This window comes from Aricia agestis, chromosome 8, assembly GCF_905147365.1.
Source record: "Aricia agestis chromosome 8, ilAriAges1.1, whole genome shotgun sequence".
NCBI classification, from domain to species: Eukaryota; Metazoa; Arthropoda; class Insecta; order Lepidoptera; family Lycaenidae; genus Aricia; species Aricia agestis.
In genome coordinates this window covers 13,508,552-13,532,206 of record NC_056413.1, presented here as the reverse complement: position 1 = coordinate 13,532,206, position 23,655 = coordinate 13,508,552, and the positions used below count along the sequence as shown (strand labels likewise).

General features: G+C 35.9%; 1 protein-coding gene and 1 long non-coding RNA gene across 11 annotated transcripts in view; one reads left to right on the top strand and one right to left on the bottom strand.

Moving 5' to 3' along the window:
- The window catches only part of LOC121729934 (dynamin), a 44,749-nt gene extending 25,389 nt beyond the window's left edge, over positions 1-19,360 (top strand). For 2 of the 10 annotated variants that reach the window (XM_042118657.1, XM_042118659.1), the window contains exons 12-18: positions 859-978; positions 1,139-1,153; positions 3,159-3,368; positions 3,672-3,906; positions 4,714-4,867; positions 8,337-8,477; positions 12,336-13,231. In XM_042118657.1, the coding sequence (XP_041974591.1) occupies positions 859-978; positions 1,139-1,153; positions 3,159-3,368; positions 3,672-3,906; positions 4,714-4,867; positions 8,337-8,477; positions 12,336-12,399 (939 nt within the window). In that variant the 3' untranslated portion in view covers positions 12,400-13,231. Of the gene's footprint in view, positions 1-858; positions 979-1,138; positions 1,154-3,158; positions 3,369-3,671; positions 3,907-4,713; positions 4,868-6,201; positions 6,854-8,336; positions 11,216-12,335; positions 13,232-19,349 lie in introns of those variants that run through there. The other 8 variants (XM_042118666.1, XM_042118662.1, XR_006036042.1 and 5 more) reach the window with 7 other exon arrangements.
- Positions 13,673-23,449, bottom strand: LOC121729935. Its single transcript, XR_006036043.1, has 3 exons — positions 23,437-23,449; positions 16,428-16,436; positions 13,673-13,754 (listed from the first exon to the last, which is right to left on the bottom strand). It is a non-coding gene; the product is annotated as an uncharacterized LOC121729935 (long non-coding RNA).
- Between the last annotated feature and the right edge of the window lie 206 nt (positions 23,450-23,655).

The following is a 23,655-nucleotide window of genomic DNA, read 5'->3' as shown; positions in this document are numbered from 1 at the left end:
TCTAAGACAAATACGACAATTCCTTCGTCCTAACGAACTGTCTCTGTCTGTTATCTGTACTGATTTACATGAAAATTGATATGGAAATACTTCAAGACACGGGAAAGGATGTAGGATAGTTTTTGTTGCGGAGAAATTTACGGTACCCGTTAGATAAACAGCTAATTCTAGAGTAACAGAGTGGCGGGTTATACGCGCAGGCGGGGTATATATGTCGCAGACGAATTGTATTATCCGCCGTATTACATTACGGCTAGCTGTTTTAAAAAACAGGGCCGTTTTGTAATGCAGCGGTTTAACGATTAGCCGGATTGTTATTGCGATACGTTCTTCAATAGGGCGGCCCACGTTTAGCCGCATCGTACTTTCCTCGTATTGGTACTTTCTTTCTTTACTGTTTTACATTGAGAATAATAGAATTTTTTTAAATGCACCTGAAAATTGTGAAAGTTATTAATTGCTTTGTTTAATTCACTCAAAACGTCCCAATTTAGCAACACACTTTCGGTATCCAACGCCATTATTCTTGTTATGTCACAGGCAGCGCCAAGAATATTAAGAATCGGAACTAAAAACTGTCAAAGAGGCGACTGATCTTTCGCATTATTACATTATAGCTAGCAGTTTCGAATAATTTACTGCGCCGAATACATTCCGGCGATTTTTTCATTCAGCCGCATTTAATCTGGCTAATCGATAAATCGCTGCATTACAAAACTGCCCTGTTTTTTAAAACAACTAGCCGTAATGTAAAACGGCGGATTATACAATCCGCCTGCGACATATATACTAATATATTTGATATACAGTTAGACAGTTGCCATTTAAGATCATCATCAGTAACGTTTTCTGTTTTAGGACTACAAACAACTGGAGTTGTCCTGCGAGAACCAGGACGACGTTGACTCCTGGAAGGCGTCCTTCCTCCGAGCCGGCGTCTACCCCGAGAAGACCTCCGAAGCCTCCAATGGCGACGAGGTAAAACCCTTTCACAACTACGCTCATTGGCTAATATTTTTCCTAATAATATATTTATGATATAAGCAGTGTTTGTGTTCATGACACCATTCTATAACCTATGATATATCATTGTATATTTGAGTTACCCAATAATATATTGTTTTACCATGCGATACAGGGCGAAGGACACGAGGTTTGTCGGAGGCTTATTATACCCTTACTGTTCACATAGCTCACTACACATCATGTGTGAATATCCAGGGTGAATTTCAAGAAATATAATACTATTGTATAGTATATTTATTATATTAGAGACGTGTGAATATATTTTGTTCACTAGTTTTTTCTTTGACTAATAATACTGTTTCATACACTTATAATAACACATACACTTTTTTTTTAAATAAAGTTCTAACATAATTCTTTACTTCATCTGGAAGATATATACTTACTTCTTAACATAGTTCTTATTGTTTCTCCTCAAAATTCTTCTTTACACATTCAAATGAAAAATATTTACACGTCTCGCCTTACGGTAATATGTAAAAGTTTTTCAGCTGAAATTCTTGAAATACATGCAAAGTTATATGTAGCATGGCATGTAGAGACTTCGCTAAGAGTGTTCCATCTTGCACATGTTGAGGGTTACATAACCGTCATTCACTTCTGTTCATTCGTATGTTATTCATTTTACGCTGTATTTCGGAAGACTACGAAAACTATAAAAGCTTTTAAGTATTTTATACTTGAAGTGTTCGCTGTGTTTTTACGTCTACAATCTTGAACAGTATGTTTTAGCGGTGTTTCTCTATTTTTAGTTATTTCTGCCTTTACCATCGTTTGGTGTAAATAAAGAAGTAAGTTATTCATAGTTTATGAACTAACTGCATTGGAGTTGGTGATTTTTACTAACAGATTGTATTGAGGTTTCGTAGATAAGTGGGTGTGTCCAGCGTACCTATTCCTTGCGATTTTCTTGTGCAGAAAATTGCTGCAACATGTACTGACAAAACATAATAAAAGTATAGATTTTTTTAATACTGTAATTACAAGCGCTACCTGTCTCTGGCTTCTATTTTCCTGCTTTCTTGGAACTGTTGATGCTTAGGAACAAAATTATTCAAGTGTTTCATACAAAAGATGACTGATGTTTCTGATTGGATTCATTATGTCTGATGTAGCTGTGCCGTTTTGTTAATTAACTTATGTGGAGTTGGTTTTGCCTAGCCCAATTGTGGAGGTGGTGAGTAGAAGAAAAAAAACTTCATTAAGTTTTCTTTCTGCCTCCGTGGGCAAGTGAGATATTTTATAAGAGGAATATGGGAGAATACTGGCTTGAACGAGGCTATATATCATATAATATGTAATAGTGTAGTTGCATGCTTTTTTAAATCGAATATTTCCAGCTTAAATATAAGCTATGAAGCTACTAAAGAAATTTATTTATTGATGTAGTATATAATACATATAATATAGATCATTCACCTCATTGAGTTTCTAGCGTTAAAGAGTGCAGTAGAGGCTTATATTAGCTTTTAGATGAAATTACAGCGACGCCTTTAAAACAATTGATAACACAAGAATATTAAACTGAACAAATATTATACTTTGACAGCATCAGCTGCAACTGAAACAAAATTTTGGAATATTCATCAAAGATAATATTATATTTGACAAGGACTGGAGCTAATACGAAATGTTAATAGATTTTCTACGTAAATATGACATCTAGATCAATACAACTTTACTAAACAGAACTCGTGAAATTTAACAGTATAAACTATAGTGCGGAAGCGGAGGCATGTATGAGGCTGCGTTTCCACTGAAGCGGAGCGGATCGGAGCTTAGCGGTGCCCGAATTGACCAATCGTGCCATTCCAGCGGAATGACAGCGAAGATTACGAGCATGGTGATTGGTCAATTCGGCACCGCTAAGCTCCGCTCCGCTTCAGTGGAAACGCAGCCTAACAATCTTTGACCTACCGCTACTAGTCTTCTTTGCGTACCTGGGGACAGGTGATAGCAGTATACTTCCGGACGAAAGGGATAGCGATCATGGGCCACAGAATTTATACATGTTTCGCCACCGAACTACACTCAACAATCATTGAATCGGTAGCAGACAGGCCCAAATTCACTCAACAACTCGACATTCAACGAGTAACAAAGAGCTGACGCATCGAGTATTTTATTTTCAGAGCTCCGACAACTCCGCCACTAGCAGCATGGACCCGCAACTCGAGCGCCAAGTCGAGACCATCCGCAACTTGGTCGACTCCTACATGCGCATAGTGACCAAGACCACGCGAGACCTCGTGCCCAAGACCATCATGATGTTGATTATAAACAACGCCAAAGACTTTATCAACGGAGAGCTCTTAGCACACCTGTACGCGTCTGGCGATCAGGTATATAAATTGATTTAATGTGGGTTTCGTGTAATTCTGTAATGTTTTATTACGGAATAAAATTATATAACTATGTCATATAAAGTGAAGATAAATTAAAGAAGTATATTTACACATTAATTCCATAGTCTAATAATAATAACATAGTGTACGAGTTGAATTAAATCACCACAACGCAACTGCAGGGGTGCGGCTTTGGGTCGTATATTATGTCACTTATCTGACCTTATTTTGATACTTACATTCCTAAAAACAAATAAAATCAGTAAAAGGATTCCTTGATTAATCATCTCCGTTTCATAGTCACAAATGATGGAGGAGTCGCCCGAGGAAGCTCAGAAGCGCGAGGAGATGTTGCGCATGTACCACGCGTGCAAGGAGGCGCTGCACATCATCGGCGACGTGTCCATGGCGACGGTGAGCACGCCCGTCCCGCCGCCTGTCAAGAACGACTGGCTCGAGAGCCGCCTCGACTCCAACCCGCGCCTGTCGCCGCCCTCGCCCGGCGGACCGCGACGCGCCGCGCCCGCGCAACAAGGTATGTTCCGTAGTCCTTTTAGGGCTCCCACACAAAACTGCGAATTCGCATCGCATCGCGAAAATCTGCGACAAAACTCATTCTGAAAATGACATTTCGATGCGATGCGATGTGAATTCGCATTTTTGGGTTTATTAGTGGCCCTTAAATATACTTCCAGAAAATGTAGAAGGTTTTATGCTCGGCTATGGATACATTTTTTTTATTTACACATGTCAAGATATACGTCAAACGTAGATTTGTTGATTTTACGAGTATGAGTAGATATGTTTAATTTACGAGCGAATATATCTTAATAATCATTGTATATTGTATTAAATAATAACCTATGATTACAAAACTAAAGTATTGGTAGGTAATGGTTATAAAACAACTTTGTCGCATGTGAACGTCATAAAGACGTTTACATGTAACAAAGTTCAAAGACTATTAGTTTATTATCTGTTATTAAGAAAATATTGTTGTTTATCCTTGTAGGCTATTTATTTATATTGTCGATTATACTCATTTATCATTCTTTTAATTTAAACTTGCATTTTTAAGTTTTGTTATATTTTGTTCCATCAAGAAAATTTATTCCTAGGCAGTTGACGGACCTACGTCATTTGGTCGACTTATGTCAAGTCAATGTTAGCTGTGATCGGTCAGATGGGTTTGACTTAACGCGACCAAATTACTTAGGTCCGCCATCTGCCTAGGAATCAACTTCTCTAATAGTACAAGGTACGATGAGATTGACATCGTCTTTTCTGAACAAAAATCCCGTTATTTTTATACTATTTATTTACAATATTACTTGTTTGCCAGCCTCGTTAGGTCAGCGGGGCGCGCCCCCGGTGCCGGGCGGCGGTGCGGGCCGGCCCGCGCCCCCGCTGCCCTCACGCCCCGGCGGCGCCGCGCCCCCGCCCCCCGCCGGCCGACCCAACCCCGCGCAGGGCTTGCCCGCCCCCCTCATACCCACGTGAGTACATTCATACAATAAAAATAGTAATACACGATGACGTGAGTGAAAGAACACAATAACTAATAGAAAAAAATTGCCGTTTTTATGCATAAACTGTGCATTTTATGTGTAGCCAAATAATATAATATTATTAGCCAGGTGATGTAGTAGATAAGTTACAAGTATTGTTGAAATTCTAAGGGAAAAATGAGTAACTGTCCGTATGTTACAAAATGTTAGTTATCGTGTTCATCCACTCACGTCTTCAATTACACATACCTATTGTTATGTCACGCGTATATGTCGTGATCGTACGTGCACATATCGCGTATACTCAGGTACACGCACATACACACACATGGGGTTTCACGCGCACATATCGTGATCGTACGTGCACACGTTAATGTACGCGTATACTCAAGTACACGCAGCAGATACTTTATAAGCGTAAGCAAACGCACACATACGTAAGAATTTGTACGTTTACGCACAACTACACGCAAAGTTCAAATACACAAATTACTTTTTGGATTTATTTCAGCATATAGTTTGTTGCAAAGGTTTTAAAGTATTGCTGACACAAAACTTATTTTCAAGATATAGTATAATATCATCTGTAATAATTTATTTTTAAAAATTGTAAACTGACGAACAGCGAAATAAACCCAAAAAGTTTGTCAAAAGTAGAAAAAATATTAATAACACCTATTGAGTAATGATTCTGAGTCATTGCTTAAAGTAACGGCCTTTTTAACGCAACTTGTTTTTGACGTAATTTGCAAAGAAATCAAAACTAACAACTGAGGTTTATTAACATTTGTTATGATATAGTTACAGTATCTTGAGTTGTTTAGGTGATGTAACAGCCATAATATGCATCTAGTGTGGGCCAAAATATAATAAATACTATATTATTAATATTATGCTAGTAGCAGCAGGTCTGGTAATGGGAATTCGTATAAGGTTATACAAAATATCTGTAAAAGCTTACAATGCATTTTGATGTTCTCGCTTGTTGAATATGCTTTATATCGTGAAGTCGTATAATTTTTGTAATGACCAATAAGCGCAACGTTCTGAATCATTCTATAGAATGTATACCAATGTGGCGCTTTTTATAGCCACTGAAATGATTATTACAGTTCTCGGCATAATCGAGAAGACTACTTGCTTGTTTTAATAAATTGATTGCTACAATAGGAAACATATAATTTATAACTTTTATACCATTGTATGCAATTCCTGAATATTTTTGGCACGTGAAAGAGATATTATGCGTTTTCCCGTTGCCGGCCGTAGTAACATAAATGGGCTTTGGTGAATTAAGCGAGTGAGTGTGTGGTTGTTCGCAGACGGCGCTAAGCGTGCGGAGGCGGCGTTACTAACATAAGTTATATACGAACATAAGGTACTAACTCTGGCGTGCTTGTTAACTTGTGCAATTGGTTTGAGTAACACCTGCGGTCGAAAGAATAGTGTCATGCGACTGCTTTACCGACGTGCGACGAAAAAGCGCCATCTAGCGACATTCGATGCTATAAGGTTTCGGTCGGTAAAGCAGTCGCCCCATTCGATAATAAGCTAATCCCTGTCGCATTTATTATTTGTATTTTTCTTAGGATTAAATTTGTTTTTTTACAACGTATTCGCTAATGTTGATGATTTCAATCTCTACCGAATTATAATTTACTAATGGGTACGCAGGTATCTCCATTTTTGAAAAATAATGATTGTCTAAAGTTAACAACGGCCAGTAGAACTATAAATATTTATACATATGTTATATACAAGTATAGTTAATGAAACATGAATACTTATGATAATATATTAAAAATGTTGCTTCCAAATCTATATAAACATAGCGGAAATTTAAATCTAGTTATAGTAGTGATATTGTATGATAAGTGCTTGACCGGACACGGAGTGAAAAAAAAAATGCATGAACTTTCTGAATCAGTGTATATATTATTTGAGTAATAATTATAATTATTACATTGATGTTATGATGAACTTTGAGAATGAATTTTGTGTTACTATATTTCTGAGAAATTTTTAGAATCAGATTATATAAAGCCCATAGCGCTGTTATTGAAATCTTGTATGAATTTATACGCTGATGAGTTGAGGTTCTGTATGAGATTGTTATATACCATGATATAATGCACATCTTACATATATTTTGTGGCAATAAGTATAGGGTTGTGCACTCATCGAAATTTCCTTTACGTTGTATGAAATGATTTCTAATACATAATATGATACGGCGTTTGTGCATTACCTTTATGTAACATATTTTAACAGATTTTTTATCCTTCAGGGGCATATTTTTAATTCCTTATACTGCCCCAAATATTTTTGTTACTGTAGGAATTATTCCAAATAACTTTCTTTATCATATAATTATGATTTTCTCTATACTTGAATACAAATTCTATGAAATTATAATCTTAAATATATTTTTTGTAACATAATACGCGATAACTCCTCATAATTATTAAAATTTAGAGACGCACAAATATGGCCTCTATCTAAATCAATTTAATTCTGGTAATGCACATTCGACAATTCCGGGACACACTATATTTTGATGTAAATTATTTTTCTCATAATGAAACTATTTTGTTAGTATGTTTATATGTTATTTATGAATATATTACATTTATCCGTGTGTAAGTAGGAGCACTGCATGTATAGTTGTCACTAATGTGTGGTCTTCAATATTATATGAATCACATTTTGTATCGTATGTCAAATCGTCAGCGCAAAATGACCTAAACTTTCATATTTTAACCTTAAATGTCAGTATAAGTTCGTTAGATCTTCTTTTACTTTTTCTTCAAATAATAAAAAATCTTTGGTCTTTTGTGCTGACTCTTTTCTTAACTTTCACAGTTGCCCTGTAAGAATAATTTTGCTTACACGCCCGATGTGTAATATTATGGCAGTTACATTATACTAATAGCTCTTACAGAGAAGCTGTGAGGAATATAGTTTCTTTGTAGCATTATCTGTGTTTAAAAGTAAGCAAATCTAGTGATTTTTTTGTTTCTATTTACGTCCAAGTAATATTTTAATAGGCTTTAAGACCAACCTATAAAATAACACATTTTAGGTGTAATAAAGTTTCTCAATTAATATTATCTTAATGTCTTCAACATATTAACATAAAGTCATATAATTTAGAGTTTATCTAGCTGGTGATCTTCGCTAAGTGCTAGGCTTTACGCTAATAAATAATTATTGACACCATGTGTGGCTCGGCTTTTAATGAAGGATTAGTTATATTAACTGTAAAGTATATACGACTGACATGCCACCTAAAATTGGGTCATATGTCATTAAAGTTCGACTAGTAAATTTTTATGACAGTTGATGACCGAAAAAATGTTTCGTTGGTGCAAAAATCACACAAACAACACCTGGTTGATGATGTTAATATATTTTAAATTGAGAACTTGTGATGATCCATCGTGCGTGATCTAACTAGGAGACCGGGAGGCGGCAGCGCAGCGGCGGCGGCCATGAACCAGCTGCCCCCGCACATGCGGCAACAGATCAACCAGGCCGTCGGCCAGGCCGTCACCAACGCCGCCATGAACGAGCTCAGCTCGGCCTTCGCCAGATTCAAGTAAACAGACACCGACGCGGCGTTACCTCTTGTGATTGTTGCGTACCGTACGCAAGCGTGCACGCAGTGCGTACGAATTTGCGTGCGAAGAGTTTTTGGCGAATTAACAATTTTATAAAACTCTTTGTCAAAGCTCTAGTTTGGCCGTAACAGTCACAAGGGACACGCCGCGGCCACAAGGACCAGTGACGAGTGACGTTGGCTTTTGTAACTGTCGATAAAATGAATGTTGCTGCAACGTGTTCGTAACACCTAACGGCGCGGCTTTTATCTGTGTAAATAAAACATGTTCAATGGGATTGTAATCCGTAACAGTTTATTGGTCATTAAGTTAAGCGATCTCTGCTTTAAAATTAATGTTTTTATTTCGATATAACGCTTTGAAAGTTATCTAATGACTAATCGGTTTAACATATTTTTTGTGAGATTGTTTCTCGTGTGACTAGAGAACGCCGACTATTAATTCTATAAAACGAATGTGCTTATTTAATTAATTCTAAAAATAATCCTTTTTCTGTGACACCGTAATGTTGTCGTTTGTTTAATTTGCTAACATTATAAAACTAACTGTAATCCTCCAGGATGTTATATCTGAACTGATTAGAAGAATGAATTATCATAATCGATAGGTTTAGGATTCGAATAAGTTATGTATACCTTTATAATTTAAAGTTATTAGTAGTTATTTTAGCGCTAAGTCATTAGTAATTTTCGACGCGGCTCGCCTAAGTTGAGTATTTATTGCGAGTGTTACCATGTACGAATTAATTAAAATATAAGTTCGCTTAGCATTTATTTGTTTTGTAATTTTGAGCCTACACGAAGACCACACGGCATAGCAGTGCTGCTACGACCATCTCTATTTTTCTGTCAAAGATATTATTAGTTTGAAATCGGTATAGAGATGATATTTTGTAAATGTCAGTATTATCAGCGAATTATACTTATGCGGCGCTTTAAGATGTAAAGTTTAATCCAGTGGAGGGTCGTGGTTTATTGTTATAATATGGGACTACTTAGTTTAAGTTGTTAAGATTCAATGGCTTAAGATGAGGCGTGTGGGACTCGGCTTCGCTGTTTAGGTTTCCGATGCAGCCGATAGCGCACAAGTGACCTAAAACTGAATGACTGTAAAATATCAAAACACAAGGAGGTCTTACCGTGAGTTTTCACATTCGAGAGCAAGGCTTTTCTACGAACTTGTCCGGGCGTATATTGTCATCTGATGCTATCAATACTCAAATCGACCTGTGAAATATTTTACCGAGAATAATCAGGTCCCGATTACGCCACTTACGCGCTGTGGGTCTCATATCTGTTTGGAACTGACAAAGGAGTTAGCTATTCGTTGCATATTGCAGTATGCATTTGGTGCAGGCTCACGAGTCGCCTTTTCACGGTGCCGCGATTGGATTTTAGCGACAGATTGTAATCAGCATATCATGGATATTGGTTTATAAGTGTTCTAGGATTATATACACTAAAGTTTCGAGTATATTTGTTGATGTTGCACTCGAGTCTGCTGTGCGTACGCGCACGCGAGCTGCGTACACTAGTCGCGTACGCGGTGCGTGTGCGTACGCATCGGGACCAGTTTTCTTAGCTACGTAGCAGATGAAACAAATTTTCATGTCAATGTCTAGGTGTTTCGGTAGCTTAGGGACCCTACGTCGTCCCGAAACTTTTCTCCGTCTTGTAGTGACGTATAAATAAGGTAATATTGAAATATATTCGGGCTTCACCGCTCCGCGACCGCGCTGTATCGGGTCGCTAGCCAAAATGTTCACAGTTTGTATCGTATTCGTAAACACGAGTAAGACCAAAGCCAATGTCTTATATTGTTGCTGTTAGCAATATCTTTGGTCAATTATTAGATTTCAAAGTGGTGATGAAATATAAATCGTTGAATTTTAATCTTTTAAACGTTCATGTAGTTGCTATGCTTATAGCTATTACATTCGTTCACTAGTTTCATGTTCGACCGGCTTCGTAAACGGGACGGAATGTTGTTATATGGCCACAGACTGAAAATCGTAAAACTCAACAAAATTAGAACTACTGTCGCATGAGAAATTCGATTTTGAATATTCCTTGACTTTAAGTTTAAAACGGTGGCCAGTAATAAACAATAGTCTAATTTGCTTGTCGTACATATTATATCGAGAAATAATTTAGGTCCTATGCTTTGAAAAATAAAATAAATTATTTTTGAGATATAAAAAAAAAAACAACAGTATCTAAACATTTCAGTGCAACATTACGTCCATCTAAGATTCAGGATCACTGCTCTCATTAAAAAAAATCTATATCATACAAAAAATTATATCAGGCGTTTTATAAAAATATACTGCGCCCTATGTTCGCGAACAAGGATACGTCACATGTTGTGTTGCCACATCCTCTGAGTATTAATTTTTATATTTTACAATTTATTCTAAAGATGCTTATGACATGGTGGTATTCCCATTTATTATCATGGTAACACTGACGTACCCTTGTCTGGGATCGCTTTTAGACCGTGATGTCAACTAGGAGGTATTTTGAACAATAGGCGTCGTTATACAGTTCCTACACAGTCGCCGTAGCTAGCTCATCTCGATATCATAAGTTTTGCTCTCTTGTTAATAGCGATAGTACCATCGACAAAAGGTATAGAACAGATTGTTGGATTTGATATAGTTTATGAATATTGTTAATCTTATTCTGTATAAATAGATTAATTAAAAGCTATATGTGTACCGGGTCGTTTGATTTAATTAATACAATGTCGGCACAGTGGCTCGAGTAATTTTTTTTGGAAACAAATTTGACAAGAAATAAACAAAAAAAGAACAAAATAGTCTAGAAATATGTATAATAAGTAGCACTTTTATTATAATCTAATTATTTAAATACTAAAAAAGCTTTCAAATGAAAAATATTGCTCAAGTCACATTTGCTTTAAGCTTAATTTTGTGTGCTTTACCCCCCTAAAACAATAATCGTCAGGATCTATAGGTAAGCAGTATTTGCATTACTACAAATGTTTCAGTAAAATGATAGACTTTTTTTGCGGCTACAAGTTAGATTTCATTATTTTATTGAAATATGGTAAGAGAATTGGCTTGTTTTGAAACATTGCATGTATTTTTAGCTTCAAATATCTATCACTTTGGTGTCATTAAATATTAATTTAAATCAGTAAATAGGGAATACTGATACCTAAATAGGTGTAAACTCTGTGTACAAAATGAGAAACATTTCACCTTTAACTAAATTGGCATGATTACCTAGGTTGTACATATTAGGGTCTATACAGACGGACGGCATTTCAACTGCAATCCAACCGCAAATTGCAGTTCAAGTGCAGTTTGAATGTAGTTGATAATGGTTTGCAGTTCTATTGCAGTCGTGTCAACTGCATTCAAACTGCACTTGAACTGCAATTTGTGGTTGGATTGTAGTTCGTCTGTATATACCCTTAGAGTTCTCTTTCAAAGAAACATGTGAAAATTCGTGTTTTAAGTAAAGAGTATGAAATCAAGAAATATTAGAAAAATTGTGATGGAATGCATGCTCAAGTATTTAATATAATTATACGTATATATAAGTATTTATATAGCTTAACGTTGTGTACATATCAGCTTTCACTTTTCTGTCTGCAACACAATCATTATAGATACATCACCCGTCATCTGAAATTTCGTAATGCGTTTATATTCTACTAAAAAAATAATCGAATGAATAAATAAAATAAAAAATAATAACATTATTTTTTATGTTATTTATATCGTTGTATTTCCTATAATCGCCTGTACAAAAAGTCATCCAGATATTCGTAGTCAACTATTCGAATACTAATGTATATTTTATGTGCAGCCGTCCCGTGCCAAACGTGCCGCCGGCGCTGCCCAACCGACCGCAGAACGGACGGCCATTTTGAACGCCCGCCGCCGCCATCTTGAGGTCGTGTCGCCATGTAAATATTACGAATTGGTATTAGCCGCGCTTTGTATAGATGTATAGTAATTATACATCTCGGTTCTACGTTATTACACGCTACATGTGAGACTAATAGACTAAAATTATTTAAATAAAATTAATTGAAAAAAATTCTTATGTCAACATTATGAACTGTATTTTGTATGTACTAAGTAGGTGATAAATGAGTATAGTTAGTCAATTTATTGCAACTTATTTAGTATTGTTGGAAAACGAATAGAATAATGAATGTAACGAAATTGTACGCAGCGAGCCTTATAAAGGTGTTGATGTTTAGTGTTTATCGTACGGAGTACAAGGTGCTGTTATATTTGTATCGAATAATGCACTAGCACCTGAGATAATGTACTAACGGGGTTGAGGTGAAGTATTCATTTACAATTAAATTTGCCTGTTTCTTTGCAAAAACAGTTGCAGGTAAGCTATTATCCTTTTGGCCTGTTAATATAATTTTGCATGGAAATGTCCAATTGAAGTTATTTAGGTGTGATTTCTAATTAAGTCCTAATTATTTTCCCTGTGAGACTGACTGTCGTTTTGGTCTATAAGTGTGTATTATTAGAATTACTCTAAATTATATTATTGATTTAATGTTAATCAATGATTTTATTAATTAGTAATTGATATTTCACCCCAACCCTGTTAAATTTTTAGACCGAACAAATAAAGTGAACGTAGAGCTCTGTGAAAAGTTGGTCTGGTTTTGTAGTAGTTAAGCCAGGGGTTCCCAACCTTTTTCAGCCTGCGGCGCAGTTACACGTAAAATATTTTGTCACGGCGCCCTACTCTACATAAATATTAGAAAAAGATACATAAATTAAATACTTTAATGAAAATAGTTAGGTTAAGCAGGTAAATAATAATAAACAAATATTAATCATCTAGGTGCTTTACATAATTAATATTATAATTTAATTTTATAATTTTTGTGGTTTCGGAAAATATTAAGGATCTACTCATGGCGCCCTTCTTGCCTTTCCACGGCGCACCAGAGCGCTGCGGCGCGCAGTTTGGGAACCCCTGGGTTAAGCTAAACTTAACAAAATATCACACTACACAAACCGCATACGCAACTGCTTGATTGCAAAGTGATAAACGTAGTTTTGTTGCGTGTGTGTGCGTGATGTTGTGTAACTACACGGCGAGTGAGGCGTAGTTTTATCAGCCTCAGTATGTGATGCGCAGAACTCTATCCTTATTTTTTATTCGGTCTGAGGTTGAAGTCTTACGTTGCATTTAGTTGAACCTACCTCGTCAACAACAGTGAGTGTTAGTTGTGTTCGTATTTACTATTTACTAATTTATAGCTAAAACTAATGTTCGCTCAGTATCTTTGTTTAAACGTTACTTGCTAAGTTCAAAAATATTTCTTATTCAGACAATTAACAACAGAATAATGTTGATAACATTTTTTTACTCAATATCCGTGAACTGATTTTGCCATTTTCGGATTTGTAATTATTAGTTATCGTTTTAATTTTATGTTATACTATTTTTAAGTTTTAAGTAAACATTTTACCTCATCGCATGCGTTTTATATGTATATAAATTTGACCAGACATACACATTCCCCCGCTAGTTGTTGACGCGGTCGGTCGTTTGTACCTAATATGTGTATATAAATGTATAAATCGTCGACCTGTTTTTACAATGTATACAAGTTGAATAAATGTACATAAAATATCTCCTCTATTATTCCGACTTCCCGCGCTGTCCATGAATCAACTGAATCACCCCGTAATTTATTTTTATGAGGCCTCTTAAAGGGTTGCTTATACGACGAAAGTTGCGCAATAAAAACGAACGAAGAAAAAATCCTTGTAACAAATGTCATTATCGTAATTCATAATGGAGTTATTTTATTAGTACTAGAGTTTGATTTCTATTACTTTGGGTGAGGTTAGGAGGGATAGAGATGGAGCTTTTACAACAGATCTTGGTAAAATATTGTGTCCGACTGATTGTTAATTTTTGCTAAGCGACCTATTAAATGAAGGCGCCACCACTACGTACGTTCAATTTAAGCCCTTTTAGGCTGAAGGAGTTGAAGCTTTGGTCAGAAATAAAATGGCAAAATATTATGTTTGTTACTTAGAAGTCACTAGTCAGTACCCAATAGCAAGCAAAATGTTTTCATTAACTGCATAAAATAAAAATACCGATAAAACGTTCTAGTGTAGATCGAGCACGACAAACGCATGGGGTATATTATACCCCACGGGGAATAATTCACATTGTTCTACGTAATTATGTTGACTGTAACGCGTAGTTCACACACCGGTCGGCAATTTGGTACTTTAGGGTTGACAGAAGTTAATTTTTTCGTGAACACAACCGGCGAAGGGAAAGGTCCCCGCTAATTGTTAGATCGCATGACGGCCGAGCACTTAACAATATGAAACGTTTCCGAAAACAAGAATCCATTTTACACAAATTAACCACCAATAAATACTGATTTTGTTTGTTTGGGTTAACTTAGGTATGTAGGTAGGTATATTTTTTCCTTAATTTATTTATACTAGGTAAAGGTTTTATAATTTTATTTTATGGTGAGTAAAAAATACGTGCTTCCAAATAAAACCACCTAATCGACCTTAATTTCAAATTGATAAATATAATACATACCTAATATGTTTAATGTTGACAAAATCTAGACTAGAAACCTAGAAAGTCACTAAGGCTGCCTTCACATTAAGTCGCGAGTAGTGCGGCGGCCGCGCGACTTCTAATTTCTATACTAAAACGAGCCGCGCGTCATGTTCTCTATATTTTGGTAGATAGGTTAGGTATTAGGTCTAGGTGCAAATTTTACCTACGTTTACAATTTTACCTTTAGATTTATTCTACCGTCTACGTATTCAAAGTAAGTGTTCAACTTTTTAAACATAAGTGATCATCTCATTTGTACTGCATCTAACACTTCCTGTACAAAATGAAACATTACGCCCATATTAGGTACCGTTAACGGCGGTATAAACTATCTACTTACGATAACTACTCCATTCGAAACGGAAGCTCAAATTTCATAATTCGAAATGTAATAACCAATGACAAAGCTAATTTCGTCACCAATTTTCTTCAGTAATAGCATTAGAGTTATCTATCGCGTAACAAACCGAGACTAAGTGCGAGCAGTTTCCGTCGCGCCCGAAGCGGCCAGAGAGGGAATTACTGAATAATTTGATAGGGGAAATGATTGATAGAATCACACCTATCGATGGGAGGATGGAACGGTGTAAGCGCCATATTGAGTTAAGATTTAAGGCCTTTAAGCTTTCGACTGGAGGGACTGGGGATTTGTTAGCATGTGTTGCAGTCTATGGTATGGTATTCATAGGTAGATAATTAAAGATTGAAATTATAGTTACAGTATAGATACGATTTATAGTGAATTTGTTTTTTATAGTGTGCTTAAGACCAATTTTGAACTCAAACGCGCAACAATCTAATGCTAAACTTTTTAACAGTTGTCTTGTCTAAACATTTTTGCTAGGATATATCATAGATTCATTTGATATGACACAATAAACCTTTTTACCTTACTTTACCTGGCGCTTACAACTTTTCCCCCCATTACGCCGCTAGAGGGCGCCGCGAGCGGACAACTCGACCGACGATTTAATCAAGTCGCACTTCTAATGGCTTTCTCTCTTCATTAAATTGTAATAATGGACATTGTTTTTGTTATTCGGATCCGTGGTCGGCGTGTAATGAAGCGGCGGTCACAAAAAATGATTGCTACTACAGTTTTAATGGTCGTATTAAGCGAGGATATTGCTTTTATAACGCTATTAAGCTTAGCGCTTGACTCAAGTCTGAGGCTGTTATTTTCGTTCGGAGTTTATTTTAATGACATTTATGCAGTTGTTTTGTTGGGACGTAGTACCCGTTAAAACCATCGTAAACATTAGGAATCGCTATTCATAATTGATAGATATTAAATACCCGTTATGCACCAAACTCAAACACTTGTAAGTTCTAACACCACTATCCGAACTATATTTTAATAACTTCCGTGCGCATTAGTTCCTCGTTCAAGGGTTATATTACCCAGGAAGACTTTACTCTTTAGCCTGCATTGGTAAACATGTTATTATAGATCACACTTAGTCTCGGCGGTACAATTATATGCTACTGTGTTTTAATAACATCCATTACCAACGACATAAAGTGGCATTTGACCCGCGATCGGTATGATGGATAATGTGCGGGCAGAGGGCGGCCATTAGAAAATATCTTGAGTTAATTATGCCTCCAGTAATTGCACACAACAGGTTCCAGAGGTGTGCATAAAGGATTGACGAAGTGGCTAAAATAACTAAATATGATTAAGAACCCGAAAAGAAAATCTAAAATACAAATTTCATTTCCACTAGCTGTTAAGATTTAAGGCGCTCCCCCTACGGAGATGCTGTAATTTACCATTTTTAGAGTATTATTAACTCAAAATTTGAAAGTACCTAACAAAGTTATAATAAAAATACAGCAGTAATCTTCAGCATATGAACATTCCTTTATCTGTTATTAATTTCCTATTTTTGTTTATTATACCTACTCATGACACCAGCTTCCAAAGTAAAACCAATTTATTTAAATTCAAGCATACATTTAGCATCTCGCTAGTATTTACAAATTACGTTTATTTGAAACATTTGAAACGTTTTATTTCATTATATAAAGTACATATTTGCCGTTTGAATTATTTTAGGTCAATTTTGAACTAAGATAAGTAAAAAAAAAATAGGATTTTGGTGCGATCTTGGCAACGCGGTAAATGTATGGTCAAGGTCGTTTGCTCAGGGGATGGCCTTAAGAAGCCGTTGACGCGGCGCCATATAGATCGCAGTGCGCTTTTTTGTATTTCTTTGTTTGCTGCCATATATTATGACGAAATACGAAGTTGATTTTGTAGGGTATATTAATCGAGTTACTAGTCTATCAATTTATTTCTTGGTACTGGCAAAACCTTTATCTATACATTAAATTATAAATACAACATAATAAATACCTAGTACAAATCAATTCTTACCATTAAAATGTGCACATACAACACATGAGCAATTTAAACCATTACCCACAGTCATAGTTCATTACAGTCGGAATTTGCACGGTTTTACATAGGTCCTAACGATACGTTTCCCAGTTTAGGGAAAGTACAGTTAATAGGTGCAATTTTAACATTAATCATTGGCCAGTCCCCTTATCGTGAACACAGTACTGTGTAGTATTAGTTATGAGCTTCCGGACTGTTTCGACTTATGCTGTAATCAGTCGAACTGTACCATACCGGGCTATTTCTTCAATTGTAGAGCTGCAATGTAGAGGGAAATCTGCCTTGTGGAGGAGTTCTTTTTAAATTACATTGATTTGCTGCTTACATTTTGAAACATCGGACAGAAAAGCATTAAAGCAAATCTTTATAAGAGCAAATTCTTGATAACCCCTTAGAGCGAATTTTTAAAAGCTTTTATTTAACTTGCTCTGTATGTATGTAAGTATGTATGTTACGATGGAATTTTGGAACTCAATTTTGAAGTAGGTAGATATATTTAACCGATTGAGCTGAAATTTTGCATACACGTTTAGTTTGGATGACCATGCACGATGTGGTATGTGACATCACTCTAAATCCAATATGGCCGACCATCCATGATGGCGAAATAGTTATGAAAATGCAGTCCTACAATATGGATATTAAATAAAAGTGCTTTTTGAGAGTAACTCGAAAACGAATGTAATGTCATTCTACATCCAAAATGGCGGCGCATCCAAGATAGGGGAATAGTTATATTTAATGCACTACTGCAATATGGGTATCAAATGAAAGAGCTCATTGAGAGTATCATGAAAACGAATGTACTGTCATTCTACATCCAATATGGCGGCTCATCCAAGACACAGGAATACATAGTTACTTTTAATGCACTTCTGCAATATGAGTATCAAATGAAGGGCTTCATTGAGAGTAACTCGGAAACGAATGTAATGTCATTCTACATACAAAATGGACGCTCATCAAGATAGGGGAATATATATTTTTAAAGCACTTCTGCAATAATATGGGTATCAAATAAAAGGGCTCATTGAGCGTCGTTGTGTCGTGTCGTGTCGTGTCGTGTCGTGTCGTGTCGTGTCGTGTCGTGTCGTGTCGTGTCGTGTCGTGTCGTGTCGTGTCGTGTCGTGTCGTGTCGTGTCGTGTCGTGTCGTGTCGCGTCGTGTCGTGTCGTGACGTGACGTGGGGTAACGTAACGTGACGTGTCGTGTCGTGTCGTAATTTGCCGTGACGTGTCGTGTCGTATACTCGTATCATGTCGTGTCGTGTTGTATCGTGTCGTGTCGTGTCGTGTCGTGTCGTGCCGTGCCGTGTCGTGTCGTGTCGTGTCGTGTCGTGTCGTGTCGTGTCGTGTCGTGTCGTGTCGTGTCGTGTCGTGTCGTGTCGTGTCATGTATCGTGTCGTATCGTGTCATGTCATGTTATGTCAAGTCAAATCCAGTCTGGTTTTAGCTTTTCTTATCATGCAAATTGTACAGTATATTGAGGTTATACCTTAATATACATTTCAAGGAGAAATTTATTTTTGTCTTTTAAGAGTGTTTTTAAAATAAAAGCATTTTTTCAAAAAGTTTTTTGAATATAATTTATTTCACAATAACTTTACATAAGAATGACACGGGGTCAAAAATATGGAAAATTGTTATTACGAAAACGGAAAATATAACTTTATAAGCTTTTTCTAATATTTTGTAAGTTGCCTAAAACCTAAATAAAATTGTACTCTTAAACCCACATAATTTCGCGTTTTTACCGCAAAACAGTAACATATATCTACCTATAAATGAATTAATTTGAAAAAGTTCTTAATCCGCCTTAAATGTGTTAAAGAATGATAAGTGTAGTACGTAGTCGCTCATTATGTAATTATTAACTTCCAATTTTATGAAAAAATCTAATTACAACAGAACTGTTGCCGTCGTTATATAAATCACTAATTAGTTATTACAAGTAGTAAGTGCTACTAGTTGTGTGTAGGGACTAGGGCTGTCGACTCGCAGTAAGCTACAGACGTTATTATTTGAATGTTAGAATATCCATACAAATTTTATGAATGCGAATGTGTGTCTGTCTGTCTGTCTGTCGGTTATTTCTACACGCCCAACCCGCTGAACTGATTTTGCTGTTTATGGAGATACTTTGAGTCCCGGGAAAGGACATAGGATAGTTTTAACCCCGAAAAAATGTACGGTTCCGGCGCGATACACGAATTTTGTCATAACAGAGATGCCGGCGTCATCTAGTTCTAATAAGACGTAATATGGAGACATGGGAAGGCCAGGTTTCCATACAAAACACTCATACTTAACTGTAAAGTCGTTAATGCACATATTTTGTGGACTATGAGTGTATTGTATGCGCGAAAATGTTGCCTTCCGTTAATTATTATTAATTGCATGGGCGTATCCAGACCGTATTGTTTTATTCGACATTCTTAAGAATATCAAAATAAAGTCGTAACTATGTGGATTGTAGGTAACCTCTATCGGCGGTAGCACCGCTTTTAATAGCGACTAGCTGTTGCCCGCAACTTCGTCCGCGTGGATGTATGTTATTAAAATCGAGATTTAGAAAATTGAACATCCATCTACGACTATTTTAGTTGGATTTATATTACATACGAAATTGTTAATTTACATCAAAGACCCAGGAAACTTGAACCACAGATACTTATCGTTTTGAAAAATCCTTTCTTTGAAGACCGCTTGGCGTGGACAGGGGATGGGGGCCACAGTAGGTATAGCTAAATTAATATTGGAATTTGTTGTGGACTGTTGCCAATAATAATTGTGACAAAATCGCTTGAAGGCACGGATTAAGTTTCTATAGCGGTGTCCACGATCACCGTAGTATGCGACATCAGATTTACTTACACTGTAGTTTGTCTAGCATTGTAGTTCTCCCAGAGAACATGATGAGAGGTTTATTCAAACATATTGCCTTCGGTCGTACATATTCTACCATTTCTACTTATGTGCTCGCCTGATGCTATAGTGACTTAGATTCGTAAAGTTTGACTTTAAAATTTCCATGGCCGGTAACGACTTGAGATACGCAGTGGTCAATATCCATTATCCATCCAGGGTTTGGATAATCGTTTACGAATATTAGGAAAAGTTTTAAAGATCGACCTTTGCTAGAATTGGTAATCACTTTGGTTGTCGTTGTTAATTTCGAGGAGTTCCTTCAATTCCATTACTTATCAAGTCACTATTTTTAGGGTTCCGTACCCAAAGGGTAAAAATGGGACCCTATTACTAAGACTCCGTTGTCTAACTCCAGGCTGTATCTCAAGAACCGTTACAGCTAGAGTTCTGAAATTTTTACAGATTGTGTATACTTATCTATTGCCGCTATAACAAAAAATACTGAAAATAAAATAAAATAAATATTTAAGGGGGGCTCCCATACAACAAACATGATTTTTTTGGCCTTTTTCGCTTGATATTAATAATGACAACAGGCAGGCAGTTGAAATTTTCACAGAATTCTTAATTATATATTGTGTACTTTAATCATTAATAATAAAATTAGAATATAATTAAAATTTAAGGGGGGCTCCCATATAAAAACACAACATTTGGCCTATTTTTTCTCTATAACGGTTATTACGGTACGGAACCCTTCGTGCGCGAGCCCGACTCGCACTTGGCCGATTTTATTGTAAACATGGTATCAAATTCGGGCAATCTATACAACAAAAAAAGAATTTTGAAAATCTGACCACAAACAGCAAAGTAAACATTAACTCCTCCTTTTTTGAAAGTCGGTTAAAAATTATCTAAGATGTTGACCAGTGATGTAAGGTATCATCATGCCAAATTTCATTGAAATCGGTCCAGCGGATTCAGAGATTAGCCTGTACAAACAGACAATCAGACATACAGACAAACAGACAAACAAAAATTTCCAAAACAGTTAAAATGTGTTCTATTACTCTTCTTACATGCCCCTGACTCGTTTTTTCAAGTTTATTTTCAATGTACAAAAATTTTACCTCTACGATTTTATTATAAGTAAGTATAGATAGATAGAATAGAATAGATATAGATAGTATGCTGTATGCACACTAGTATATTATATTCAATTCAAAAAGTTGTGTGGTCACATACTAATCATTTGACCTCTTTTAAAATGAGGTCCATTCAAGATTTAACTCTTCAATCACTCAAATAGCCCTTTCAAGCTCCTGGTTTTTCCGGAATTTACTTTAGATAAAAAATTTCTTAAAGTCAATATTTTGGTTTCCATTTGTTAAAAACACAAAGCTCTTTGGCAGGAGAATAATCACAATTATTATAATTTTTCTATTCATCTTTTGCAGCTGATTAAATCTTTCATATCCATACATGGTTATACTCGAGCTAACACTTTTTCTTTATCGCTTCTATTTAGAAATAGAAATGCCGAAATGTATGGAATTAACTCAAGAGTTCGATAATATGAAGTCGATATTCGTCACATAGTCATGTTAGTTCCATACATTTTGATTGGCGATTCTATATAGAAGCGAAAAAGAACACGTGTTGGCTAGAGGCTCTGGCCATACAATTTTGAGTCAGAAAAATGAACACGGGGTATTTAAAACAAATAGTCCTCCAGAGGTGTCAGCCCTGTGCGTACAGCGGAAATCTGTAGGTCGATATAATGAAACAGTTGTCTAATTTAATTGGCAATACGCGGGTTCCCACACGTCACAAGTCACCCTCCTTCCTCCCCGCTCCCTCCCCACTTCTCCCCACTATTCCCCAACAATTAGCGGCTACGTAATTACGAGTAATCTCGTACATTGTTCGTTAATAAGTATACTTTAATAATAATAACATCATCAAAAAAAACTTTCGGAAGCTATTTCTCAACATTTTAGTACTGAGTGATTATAAAAGAAAAAATACGTGTATTTTTATTTTTAACAAGGATCAATATATCAAAATTCGGCTGGAAGATTTTATTACACCCTGTATAATACATAATAACTATATAATATGCTAAAGTTAGCGTTTACCATTTATTAAGGTAAGTATATTGAAATTCAATTGGATTGAAACGAAGAAAAAATGCAAAAGTACCAAAAATCCACCCACAACAAAAATCCACCATGAGTTTAGGACAGGTGACCATAAACGAAATCAGAATTCAATTGCTGCAACTTCCGGCGTACAAGATAAATACAAATATCAAATAATCATAAAAGCGACTGAACCATTACGCCACCCTATCCCCAGCCCCAGCCCCACGGCCCCACAGCCCCATAGCCCCACGGCACCACTCAAATTAAGTGTGGCTCGATCAACAGTCATTTCGGTTACAATTAACCACACATTTGAGTGAAAAGTCAACCACCCACTTCAATTGATTTATTGTATCCTTCTAGTTCCATTGTACGTAACTTTTGTGTTACATCGATATTGTAATTACTTTTTAGATAAGATAAAATTGATTTTACTCGCTTGTATTGATTTCAAAATGTTTGATTAATTATTTAAGGGTTACTTACCTATTTAATAGTTGTATAGAGCTAAGATGGTTCATGGTATGTAAAATTGGCGCTTAGCTCGTAGCAGTAATAATAGTATGTATTTTAAAAAGATAAAACCGACTTCAAAATTGTACGTAATTGAGAATTAAAATTCCGTATCTCAAAAACTACTACACCGATTTTGGTGAAACTTGCACTATTCCCTGAGTTGAACAATACCTAGTACAACAAAAAAAAAAGAATTAATTAAATCGGACTTGTAGTTCCGGATATATGCGAACACAAACATAAAACATACATACATACATACATACGCTTTTGAAAATTGGCACATTTGCTCAGATGCTGATATAGACTATCATAATTATACGAAAACTGGGCAGTTCTGGGAATATTACATACATACGCGTCGAATTGATAACTTCTTTTTTTTAAGTCGGTTAAAACGTTTACTTAATTGACATGTAAAAGAAAATAATAATTAAAAAATAATATAAGAAGCATCCAGTTTCCTTGTTAAAGAATTTTGTCTGTATATTATACAGCATGACTGGTCGATTCTCATTATAATTATGTAATAAATTAGGTACTTAATTTTTTACCAAATTTCCCTTTAAATAAATGAATCATGAACACTTAGTGAATACTATACGGCCGGCGCGGCGC